The sequence below is a fragment of the Leucoraja erinacea genome, chromosome 1, assembly GCF_028641065.1.
Source record: "Leucoraja erinacea ecotype New England chromosome 1, Leri_hhj_1, whole genome shotgun sequence".
In the NCBI taxonomy this organism is placed as follows: Eukaryota; Metazoa; Chordata; class Chondrichthyes; order Rajiformes; family Rajidae; genus Leucoraja; species Leucoraja erinaceus.
Genome location: NC_073377.1, coordinates 17,262,350 through 17,275,429, shown reverse-complemented (window position 1 = coordinate 17,275,429; position 13,080 = coordinate 17,262,350). Strand labels below are relative to the sequence as shown.

General features: G+C 48.5%; 1 protein-coding gene across 1 annotated transcript in view; it reads right to left on the bottom strand.

Moving 5' to 3' along the window:
* Positions 1–13,080, bottom strand: part of ctif (CBP80/20-dependent translation initiation factor) — a 162,641-nt gene that overhangs the window by 28,477 nt on the left and 121,084 nt on the right. The window contains exons 12-13 of the mRNA XM_055648013.1: positions 9,828–9,847; positions 4,316–4,395 (exon numbers count right to left, since the gene is read on the bottom strand). Coding sequence (XP_055503988.1) covers positions 4,316–4,395; positions 9,828–9,847 — 100 coding nt within the window. The remainder of the gene's footprint in view (positions 1–4,315; positions 4,396–9,827; positions 9,848–13,080) is intronic.

Sequence of the window (13,080 nt, the reverse complement as noted above, 5' to 3'; positions counted from 1 at the left end):
GAATAAAAGGCAAATTGGGATTTTCAAACCACTTTTGATTGACACTGAAGCAAACTAATATTTTCCAGTCAAGGCCCAATTCTGTGCAGAATAGTTTACACCATTTGTGAGCCTTAAATGCACAAAAGCATTTTGCATGAATGACATCAAAACGTGCACTGCATATTGTTTGACACTACACATCACGTGTATAGAGAACAATCCGTCAATTTTGCAGATGTACACCACTTGTACATATAATAACCACCTTCATTTTGTGATTAGGTTATTAAATAAAATTCACCTTGAATAGCACACAAAAATGTTGCAGTCTACAAGAGAATTTCAAGCATACTTTTATTTTGACTGCAAAGGCAAGATTCTTTACTCAAAGGACGAATCTTTGCAATTCTCCACTTCAGAGAGCTGAAGGTGCTTAGTTTAGTAAATTCAAGACAGCAAGAGATACTTGGAACAGATAAGGTTACTGAAGATTGTAGGAATAGTGCAGGAAGGTGGGCTTGATATAGAACAGGGGTCAGCAACCTTGTTCTGCATTGGGGCCAGGACGCATGTCTGTGAGTGGATGGCGGGCCACATCTATCACGTGTACACATGGATCCCGCCCCGGATGGCAGGCCTCAAATCACGTGTTCACAGAAGGTAGACAAAAATGCTGGATTAAATTCAGCGGGTGAGGCAGCCTCATGCAATCCTTGCATGTCTCACCCGCTAAGTTTCTATAGCATTTTTGTCTACCTTTGATTTTTCCAGCATCTGCAGTTCTTTCTTCTTCTTCTTGCATATGGCGTGCACAACCTAAAGTAGTAGGACAACATGTTTTATTTGATCTTATTTGATTGTGCACGCCGGGTTGATTGCATTCATCGAAACAGGGCGGACCACTTGAAGGTTGCAATCTTCCACCCCCAGTTCTTTCTTAAACGTGTTCACAGAAGGTGTGCGGCCATGCCGACGGCTTTGCGCAGGATGCGGTACAGCCGGAGCTCGGCGCTCCGCAGGCCGGATGATTACGGGAAAAAAAATCCGCCTGCGGGCCGGATGATTTCGGGTTACGGGCCGCTTTCAGCCTGGGGGCCGCAGGTTGCCTTCCCCTGATAAAGAAAGTTGTCCTAACCCCCTCATATTTTGTTGCTGTTAAAAACGTTGCAGTTGACAATTTTATGATATATATCACTTTATTGGTGGCTATATCTTTATATCCCTCTATAAGGAAATTAAACAAACTTTAATTAGTAATTGTTTACAATATATTTTGTAGGTTCAGTACTCTGTTGGTATTGGTGGAAGTGAAGATGGTGGAGGACGTTCAAACTTTATCCTCAATGTATCTTTGATCAATATGATTACATTTTAATTTACATGTCTTGTTTACATGAATCTTACGTAACTATTTAAAATCCTTTTATAGTGCTGAAAATAAATTAATTTCTTCACAAATCCAAGCTCTTATAATTTGGTAGATTTCCAATATATTTATATCCTTTATGGAGGTTGTGCATGCAAGGCATGCATTTCTGAATCAAAAACTATATTCATAAAATTGAAATCAATAACATTTGTTTTGACTTTCTGCTCAAACATCTGTTACAACTCAATTTGCCTTATTAATAGGTACACAAAAAAGCTGGAGAAACTCAGCGGGTGCAGCAGCATCTATGTAGTGAAGGAAAATGGCTAAGTTTCGGGCCAAAACCCTTCTTCTGACTGATCGGAGGTAGGGGGGCGGGGAGAAGAAAGGAAAAAGGAGGAGGAGCTCGAAGGCTGGGGGATGGGAGGAGACAGCAGGAGGGCTGAGGAAGGGGAGGAGACAGCAAGGACTAACAAAATTGGGAGAAATCAATGTTCAAGCCCCCAGGATGCAGACTCCCCAAGCGAAATATGAGGTGCTGTTCCTCCAATTTCCGGTGTTGCTCGCTCTGGCCATGGAGGAGACCCAGGACAGAGAGGTCGGATACGGAGTGGGAGGGGGAGTTGAAGTGTTGAGCCACCGGGAGGTCAGGTTGGTTATTGCGGACCGAGCGGAGGTGTTCGACGAAACGATCGCCCAACCTCCGCTTGGTCTCACCGATATAGATCTGCTGACATCTAGAGCAGCGGATGCAATAGATAAGGTTGGAGGAGATGCAGGTAAACCTCTGTCGCACCTGGAACGACTGCTTGGGTCCTTGAATGGAGTCGAGGGGGGAGGTAAAGGGACATGTGTTGCATTTCTTGCGGTTGCAAGGAAAAGTGCCCGGGGAGGGGGTGGTACGGGAGGGAAGGGAAGATTTGAGGGAGTTATGGAGGGATCGGTCTTTGCGGAAGGCAGATATGGGGGGAGATGGGAAGATGTGGCGAGTGGTGGGGTCACGTTGGAGGTGGCAAAACTGACGGAGGATTACTTGTTGTATGTGACGGCTGGTGGGGTGAAAGGTGAGGACTAGGGTGTAGATAGTCTATGCATGCAACCTATAATGTAGCTACCTCGATACCACTAACCACGCCCAGCCATATCAGTATAACTGTGATATCCTCCCCTTGTTCCTCCCTGTTTGTTCCAGTACGCCTGAAGACTAGATGCAGTCAGTACTGGGACGTGTGTGACATGTGCCTTAATTAAAGACTCAGTAAAGGTTACAGTGTGTCAGACGCCACTCCTTTACATGGTGTCAGCAAGTTAAACGCGCGCCTCCTGTTTATCGGGTTTTATTTGTCCCTAGTTTAACTAGTGTTAAATTCCCCATTAATCATGGCATTCTCATGCCGAAAGCCCTCTCCCCTTGTCTTTGACGCTGACATTGCGGAACGCTGGGCAATTTTCGTGATGGACTACAACCACTTCATCACCATCGTGCACCGAAATGACCCTGATGCAGTCAAAGCCTCACTCCTGCTGAACCTTGCCAGCCCCGATGCTATGAAACGAGCTCAGGTTTTCAACTACAATCCAGCGGTCCTGGTTGACAACGACCAGGTCGTCGAGCCGGCGGAATCTGCCAATGACCCGGTATGTCTCAAGTTTGCGGAGATTTGTGACTTGCCCTCCAACCGCATATTGGAGCGGGCTAGATTTTTTACACGGAAGCAGCAGCCTGATGAGCCTGTTGAATGTTTTATCGCTGACCTGCGCTACCTTGCTCAGCGGTGCCGCTTCGAGACCATGTGTGATCAGCTCACCAGAGATATCCTTGTCACCGGCATGCTAGATCAGAAGCTACGTGCTGATCTACTACAAAGACCTGACCTCACCCTGACTCAGGCAATGCATGCATGCCGCATAGCTGAAGTAGTTGCCCCGCCACATGGGCAGAGGGGATCTGACAATCGGGCTATTAATCTGACTGGTGTTGCTATGCCCCGTCGCAAACAAGGCAACTTTCGCCCTACGCCGCGGCCGACTTATGCCCCTCGGGTCCCGCTTGTCAAGAAGTGTCCCAACTGCAATTATATCCACTCCATGCAGTCGCAGTGCCCAGCATTTGGCAAAGCTTGCAATTTCTGTAGGAAGATGGACCATTTTTCAGCTGCCTGTCGCTCCCGTGGGAACATTCCCTCAGCTCCTAGACAAGTTTTAAACAATCTTCAGCAAGCTGATAACGAATTTGATTCCCAGTCTTCTGTCGACACTGCCCTCGACTCTGAGCCCAGCTATTCCATGGGAGATGCCAGTGTTTACACTCTCCTTCATGGCCGATCTCGCCTCCCCGATCCTTCTGTGCTCATTACTGTCATCAACAAGTCCTTCACTGCTAAGCTCGACACAGGGGCGAAGGTGAATGTTATGTCAACATCCCTATTCAAACAGATAAGAAATAATGAGCTGTTGACTGCTGATCGCTCCATATTGCGTGCTTATGGGGGAGAGGAGCTAACACCTGTGGGGAGGGCCACCTTCCACTGTGTGCTGCAGAAATCATCCCGTGACCTATCGTTTTTCATTCTTGACTGTGACTGTGCGACTCTGTTGAGCAATCAGGCCTGTCAGGATCTCGGTCTGGTGTCTTTCGACCGTACGGTCCACGAAGTGCGTGTGATGCTGAATCCACTCTCCGAGTACCCTGACCTCTTCGACGATAAGCTGGGGAAGCTGCCGCTTGTGTACAAGATCGCAACTGACCCATCGGTCGTACCAGTGGTCCGTGCTCCACACAGGGTGTCATTTGCCATGAAGGGCAAGGTTGAAGCCATGCTGAAGAACATGGTTGACATGGGGGTGCGTGCAGCCGTCAGCGATCCCACCGAGTGGGTCGCCACCATGAAGAAGGGTAAGAACGAAATACGGGTGTGCATAAACCCCAAAGATTTGAATCTGGCAATAAAATGTCCCCACTACCCTATGAGGACTGTAGAAGATGTTGCTGCCCAGGTCGGTCAGGCCACGGTGTTTTCTGTTCTCGATGCCAGGAGCTCGTTCTGGCAAATACCCCTAGACCAACGCTCCTCAGACTTAACCACTTTTGGCACACCCTTCGGAAGGTTCAAATTTTTGCAGATGCCATTCGGCATCAACTCCGCTAGCGAAGTGTTTCAACGCTCCATGGAGCAACTGTTTGCTGGTCTGCCGTGTGCCATTATTGTGGATGACATCCTGGTCTATGGGAAAGATGCTGCTGAGCATGACCACCATTTCCGACGGATTCTAGACCGCTCTCGCCAGATCAACTTAAAACTCAACCCGTCAAAGTGCAAGTTCCGTGTAGCTGAAGTACCCTATGTTGGCCACATCTTCAAGGCCCACGGGCTGAAACCTGATCCGCAGAAGACCAACGCTATCTCCGAGCTGCCTGCCCCGACAGATGTTACCAGCCTGCAGCGTTTCCTGGGCATGGTCAACTATTTGGGGAAGTTTATCCCCAACCTCAGCGAGTTGAGCGCACCCCTGAGGCAACTGACGAAAAAAGACATTGCCTGGTCCTGGTTTCCCCAACACCAGCAGGCTTTCGACTTCCTCAAAACGAAGCTGATCAGCACACCGACTCTCAAGTTTTTCGATCTGCAGCGTCCAATTGTAGTAACGTGTGATGCTTCCCGTTTCGGACTAGGTGCTGCCTGCCTGCAGCTGTATGATGATGGCTCGTTGCAGCCCATTTCTTATGCCTCGCGAACCATGACGGACACTGAGCAGCGCTATGCACAAATAGAGAAGGAGCTTCTTGCGGTTGTGTTCGCCTGCTCCAAGTTCAAGGATTTCCTTTTCGGTACCAAGTTCACCGTCGAGATGGATCACCAACCCTTGGTAACAATCCTCAATAAACCTATCCACATCGCTCCAGCCAGACTACAGCGAATGATGCTACAGCTCCAGCGGTTCGACTTTCAGATCGTTTACAAGAGGGGCACTGAGATGCATGTGGCTGACGCGCTGTCCAGGGCCCCCCGGTCCTCCTGCGACAGACATCCCTACGAACAGGAGGATCTGCAGGTACTCAATGTCAACTTTGTTCCCTCTAAGCAGCTGCAGTGCCTGGTTGAGCACACTGCCAACGACCCAGACCTGCAACAGCTCGCAGCTGTCATCCAGCGGGGGTGGCCAAGCAAACGCGCCTCGCTGCCTGCTGGTGTCCACCCTTTCTTTCTGGTTCGAGATGAACTAGTGCTCCGGGACGGGATCATCATCAAGGGTCACAAGGTGGTCGTCCCTGCCTCCCTGTACAACTTGTACTACAACGCTGCCCACATGGGGCATCCCGGAGCCGATGCCACTGTCTCACATGCCCAAGAACAATACTATTGGCCCGGCATGGCAAAGTACATTAAGGCCCGAGTAGCCTCCTGTCCTGATTGTAACACTCTTGCCCCACATCAGCAGCGCCAACCACTTCTGCAGCAGCCCGCCCCTGCTATGCCCTGGTCATCGCTGGCTGCCGACATATTCAAATGGCGTGGAAAGCAATACCTAGTGTTAGTCGACTCCTACTCGAACTGGTTCGAGGTGGACCTTCTCCCTGCTATCACCTCTGAAATGGTCATCAGTAAGCTGCGCCGACACTTCGCAACTTTTGGGTCCCCGGTCCGCTTGCAGACCGACAACGGCCGTCAATTCACCAGTGCAGAATTCAAAGCTTTCGCTGTGAAGTGGAGCTTCACTCACTACACCAGCAGCCCTGAATACCCGCAGAGCAATAGCCTGGCCGAACGTACTGTCCGCAGTGCCAAGAATTTGCTCGAGCAGTCTCGTCTCTCCAATGGTGACTTCTACCAGGGTCTGCTAAACCTTCGTAACATTTCCAGGGACACTACCATGCGATCCCCTGCCCAACGTCTGATGTCCCACGTTCTTCGCCCACCGATGCCGATCGCCCAGCAATCCCTAGTGCCCAAGGTCCTCCAGCCTGCTGCCGTCCAGCAACGGATTGCTCAAAGGCATGAAGTACAGCGCCGCTCTCACGACAAGTCCTGCCGCCCCTCTCACCACTACTGCCTGGCCAGGTCGTCCGCATGCAGACAGCCACCGGATTCTCCCGACTCGCAACCGTGGTTGGGGTGGACAATTCACCGAGATCCTACTTGGTGGACTTTGAAGGAACTATCTACCGCCGTAGCCGCCAGCACCTGTTGGCCGTTAACGAGCCTCAGCCTCCTCCTGCGGCCCCCTATGCTCCTCCGTTGCGTTTCGAGCCTCCCACTACTAACTACCCCTCAGCTCCCTGCATGCCCCGGTCAGTCCGCTTGCCGCGTTCTCCTCCCTCTGCCCTTCCATGGTTCTCCTCCACTGCCCGCTCTCCTTCTCCTCCGTCTCCCCCACGTCTCCTTCCCCTGGCTCGCCTGTGCCGGTCAGGTCTCCTTCCACATTCCCGGTTGGGTCTCCGCCGGCTTTCTCCTTCCCGGCTGATATTGCTCCTCCTCCTCTTCTTTCGGGTGGGGAGGGTGAGGGTGCCATGCGCACTCGCTCGGGTCGGGTTGTCAAACCTCCTGTCCGTTACGGTGATTTCGTTTAGATTTGCAGGTGTTGTATAACCACCCTGCCACTGTTATAACTTCAATTTTAAATTTCCAAGGGAAAGGATGTAGATGGTCTATGCATACAACCTATAATGTAGCTACCTCAATACCACTAACCACGCCCAGCCATATCAGTATAACTGTGATATCCTCCCCTTGTTCCTCCCTGTTTGTTCCAGTACGCCTGAAGACTAGATGCAGTCAGTATTGGGACGTGTGTGACATGTGCCTTAATTAAAGACTCAGTAAAGGTTACAGTGTGTCAGACTCCACTCCTTTACATAGGGGGACTCTGCCCTTGTTGCGAGTCGGGGGGTGGGGAGAGAAAGCAGTGCTGCGGGGTATGGAAGAGACCCTGGTGCGAGCCTCATCTATGGTGGAGGAGGGGAACCCCCGTTCCCTGAAGAATGAGGACATTTAAGATGCCCTGGTGTGGAACACCTCATCCTGGGAGCAGATGCTGCGTAGACGGAGGAATTGGGAGATGCGTCGTAGACGGAGGAATTAGCACCAGCATTGCCTCATTAATAACTCTTTTAGAGCAACTATTTGCTTGTGGAATATTATCAATCTTGTACATTGTTATTGTTGCTGCTTCATTAATGGATTACAGTATTATGCACATTCTATTTGTAAATTTACACATGCAAAGTTCTCTGAGGATCATCAATCTTCTTATTGGTTACTACCTATCAATTCAGTCATCCCATTATTGATGAAAGTTTGTAGCACAGAATGAGGCTAGACAGCCTTATATGCTGTTTGATTACATTAATTAGTCGTGTTTTGTTCTGTGCTCACCCTCATAATCTTCATTTTCTCATCTGTAATTGCCTGTCCAAACCACCTTTAAAGTTAGGCACAAACTGTGGGTCAGGCAGCATCTCTGGAGAACATGGAGAGGTGATGTCTGGGGTCGGGACACTTCTTCAGACTGGCAGGTGTTAGGTGGATACAGGTGAGTGGGTGTTTGATGGATTGGACAAAGACCAGAAGTGAAAAGACAAAATGCTTTGAGATTTGAAAATGGGGAGAGAAGAGGAGGAAAATGTGAAGCCAGATGAAGGGATATGGGTGGAAGGGGACGAGAGGAAGGGGAAAGGTGGGAAAGGAATTATGCGAGATAGGTGCGTATCTATGTGAGGCACTGGGAAAGGAGAGTGGGACCGATGTCGTTTGTTAGTTATCTAAAAATTGGAGAATTCAATATTCATATCATTGGGTTGTAAGCTACCCAAACAGAAGACGAGGTGCTCTTCCTCCAGTTTGCCAGTGGACTGCCTTCACCCAATGGAGAAAACCAATGACAGAAAGAAAATGGGGATGGGATGGGGAGTTAAAATGGTTGGCAATTGGAAGCTGCAGTATATGAAACATTCTCATCTTGAAGGGGTGCTGGATAAGAGGATAGAGGTAGAGGGGCAGATGTTACATCTTCTGCGATATTGGGGGCGGGGGGAAACAAAGTTTCCTAAAGAAAGAGTATCTCCGATATCCTAGACTGAAAAGCCTCATCGTGGGAGTTGATTGAGTAGGGGATAGTTTCTTTGCAAGAGGCAGTGTGGGAGAAGGTGTTGTCCAGATAATTGTGGGCGCCTGTGGTTTTATGGTAGATGTCAGTCTATAGTTTGTCCTTGTGCTGGTGACAAGAGAGATCGAGAAAGGGAAGGGAGGTATCATAGATAGTCCAATTGAATTTAAGGGCAATCAGTCTGAAGGGTTCTGACGCAAAATGTTGCCTATCTATGCCCTCCAGAGATTCTGCCTGACCACCTGAATTACTCCAGCACTTTGTGTCCGTTTTTGTAAACCAGCATCTGCACTTCCTTGTGCCTCCTTTTTAAAGTTAGTTGTGGGAGAATCTTCCACGATCTTTTCAAGTAGAGCATTATGATTCTGAAACTCTCAGTGAAGACAATTCTGATCATCTTGTTTCCACATATATTAAGCAAACACTTTGCTGAACACCATTATTAATGTGGGTGAAAAGTCGTGGCAACAGGACAGAACCTCACGCTTATAGTTATTTCTCCTCAGCGCAGACATAGGTATGCCATTGATTTAGTTAAAACTGGTTTGTTAATTAATTTAGATTTAAGCTAAACTGTATTGATATCCATTGCGATCAAATCCCATTCATTCTTTTATTTTAAACATGAGCCTTAAGCTTCCAAACACATTCATGTAAAATACTTTGTCAAATACTGTTTGAAAATTTCATTCATTTATGATAGTTACAATAATATTTTTAGATCGTGATAAGAACAATAAATATTTAAATTCATCTTCATAGCTCAAAATTACTTAGTTTCTATTTTTTTTTTTTTAAAGCTGGCGATAGTCAACAAGCCAGGATGCATCTGTGAAGAAAGAAACAGGGTTAACATCTAATGTCAATGACATGGTGGCAGAACTGGGTGCACTCAAATAATGGGCATACTTTAAATTGTAAAATGCGAGTGTTAAGGAGAACAAAAGAGACATCAATGATAGGGTGGAGACCAAGAGAAAACCGATTCAACAGATTTGTGTCTGTTGGAGGTGAAGGTTTGCTAGACCATGTTGGGACAGACTAAGAGAATGTATCAGAGACAGTAGTAAGACTGGTGGGGAAAACTGGGAAAGGGGTGTGGGATAAAAAGGGAACGCAAGGGGCTATTTGAATTTAGACAAGTCAATGTTCATACCGCTGGGGTGAAAACTACCCAAGCGAAATATGAGGTGCTGTTCCTCCAATTTGCGCTGGGACTCACTCCGACAATGGAGGAGGCCCAGGACAGAAAGGAGAGGTTGAGAATGGGTGGGCGAGTTGAAGTGCTGAGCAACAGGGAGATCAGGTAAGTTAAGACGGACTGAGCGGAGGTGTTCAGCAAAATGATCGCCGAGCCTGCGCTTGGTCTCACCGATGTAAAGAAACTGACACCTGTAACAGAGGATACAGTAGATGAGGTTGGAAGGGAAGCAAGTGAACCTCTGCTTCACCTAGAAAGACTGTTTGGGTTCTAGGATGGAGGCGTGGAGGGAGGTAAAGGGATAGGTGTTGCATCTCCTGCGGTTGCAGGGGAAAAATACCTACGGAGGGGGTCTGGGTGGGAAGGGACGAGTTGACCTGGGAGTTTCGGAGGGAACGGTCTCTGCTGAAAGCAGAAAGGGGTGGAGATAGGAAGATGTGGCCAGTATTGGGATCCCGTTGGAGGTGGCGAAAGTGTTGGAGGTTTATATGATGAAGATTATATGCTGAAGAAGGTCTGTGTGGGAATGGGAAGGGGAATTAATGTGTTTGGCAACCAGGAAATCAGGTAGGTGCAGGCGAACTGAGCAAAGGTATTCAGTGAAGCAAATGACCAGTCTGCGTTTGATCTCGCCGATGTATAAGAGTCCACACCTTGAACAAATGAAACAGTAAATGAGGTTGGAGGAGGTGTAAGTGAACCTCTGCCAAATCTGAAACGTTTGTCAGGGTCCCTGAACAGAGTCGAGGGGGGAGGTATAGGGACAGGTGTTGCATCTCCTGTGGTTGCAGGGGAAGGTACCTGGGAAAGGTGTGGTTTGGGCGGGTAGGTTTAGGCAGACTGAGCGGAGGTGTTCAGTGAAACCATCGCTGAGCATGTGCTTGTTTGTCCACTTTGATCTGTCGCTTTCACACCATACCCATCACCTCTCCCCTGACTCAGACTGAAGAAAGGTCTCGACCCAAAACGTCACCCATTCCTTCTCTCCAGAGATGCTGCCTGTCCTGTTGAGTTACTCCAGCATTTTATGTCAATCTTCGGTATAAACCAGCATTTGCAATTGCTTCCTACACCCCTTGTCACTGTATGATCTGCTGTACGCCCGTGGTATTTCTTGCTCTTGCAGCAGTGCAGGCGAGTTCTGACTCAAAATCAAAAGGCTGGTTATTGTTGAAAGTACTGAATTTAATGTTGAGCCCTGTGGGCTATGGCATTTCTAGACAAACAACGAGATGTGGTTGCTCAAGTTTTTGTTGGGCTTACCAAAGATAGACACAAAGTGCTGGAGCAACTCAGTGGGGCAGGCAGCATCTCTGCAGAAAAAGGGCTTACTTGGAAGAATGTAAGAGGTCAAGGACAGAGGGGTCAGAATAGGAGTAGGATGGAGAATTAAAGTGAGATGCTGCTGGAAAGTTGGGTGACCGTCACTGACGAAACAGACGTGTTCTGTAAACCAGCTAATGTATCTGCATTTGCTTTCTCCAGTGCAGAGGAGACCACAGCTTGAGCATTGAATTGAAAAAGTGCCAAGTGAATTACTGCTTCACTGGATGGGTGTTAAAATAGCAGGTGTTGAACTTTTGCTGTTGTATGGGAAGGTGCTGTGTAAGGAAAGCAAATGCTGTTGGAAATTGAAGCAGTATTATGGAATGAGATTGGTGTTTCAGCTTGATGGCATTTCTTCATGGGGTTTTCCCATCTGGGGCTGACTGCGATTTTTTCTTTTTGCATGTGCCTAACCAAATGAGTCAATGGACAATAGGTGCAGAAGTAAGCCATTCACTGTGATCATCCACAACCAGTACCCTGCCTTCTCCCCATTCCTGCCTTCTCCCCATATCCCTTGACTCCGCTATCTTTAAGAGCTCTATCTAACTCTCTCTTGAAAGCATCCAGAGAACTGGCCTCCACCACCCTCTGAGGCAGAGAATTCCACCACTCACAACTCTCTGTGTGAAAAAGTATTTCCTCATCGCCGTTCTAAATGGCTTACCCCTTATCCATAACTGTGGTCCCTGGTTCTGGACTCCCCCAACATTGGGAACATGTTTCCTGTCTCAAGCATGTCCAAACTCTTAATAATGTTATATGTTTCAATAAGAATCCCTCTCATCCTTCTATGTTCCACAGTGTACAAGCCCAGCCGCTACATTCTATCAACATATGACAGTCCCACCATCCCGGAAATTAACCTTGTGAACCTATGCTGCACTCCCTCAAGCAAGGGATAGTAGCAAGTATGTCCTTCCTCAAATTTGGCGACCAAAACAGCACACAATACTCCAGGTGTGGTCTCGCTAGGGCCCTGTACAACTGCAGAAGGACCTCTTTGCTCCTATACTCGACTCCTCTTGTTTATAAAAGGCCAACATGCCATTTCGTTTTCCTTTCCTGTGCCTGCTGTACCTGCAAGGGGGGGGGGGGGGGGGTAGGACTTGATGTAAGTATCCCCTGGCGATGTGTACTTCCCTTTTCCCAACCGACACATTTATTTCTCCTGCTCCTGTTTTTGCCCCCCCAAGTGGATAACCTCCATTCTCCCATGCCCCCACGGACCCGTCCCACGCCTCTTTTCTCCCAACTTCCCACACCTCATGGGTAGATGCTTTCCGCCCTTTCTTCTTCCTGCTCACGTTGATTCTCGCTAATCTTCCCAACTTTGGACCTCGACGACGCGTGCTATCCCACTCGGGCCATTCCACATTTGCAGATCAACCTTCCTCCTGATGTTTTTAGTCCCATCACACATACAGCAACCCAGCGGTCTCCGTGAAGGACTACAGATGTGGCTTAAACCTAGCGTTTAAGGATGGCTCTCACCGCGGCCCGCTGGCGCCCTTCTCACGCGCCTGCTTGCCCTGAGCTGTCTGTCCTTTCTCGTTTTTGAACAAATTTGTATGTTAACTAGTTTTTTTTTTGAGGAACAGTCTTGCCTTTTTTTTTTTTTTTACGAATTTGGGGGGTTCCCCGAGCCTCTTGCCTTTCGGCATTCTTGGCTGTTTAGAAGCAGTCCCTCCTAATTATGTTACCGACTCCATTCACCCGACCCGTCCCCTAATCCAAGTATAACTTACAACCCTCCCCCACCCAACTATCGCTTTTAGTTCGTGCCAGCCAGGTACGTAGTGCTTTCGTACGCACCAAGTATGCACTAAAAAGGAAGTCATTGTCCAGTGTGACGTCCCCGCCGTGCGATAACCATTATCCAACACACTGGTGTCAGAGCGAGGCTTTTACCTTCGAACCACACCCCACGCTCACACGGCCCCCACCGACTGTCTCGGCCAATTTCTTCGCTCTAGTGCCATGACACCCCTTTTCGGGCATACACCCCTATCCTTCGTCCGTTCCTCTCACGTCCGGCCATCGCTCGGGTCTTCAACCTTCATGGCCCCCCCCGCGCACACCCCGTCCAACGCGGAGC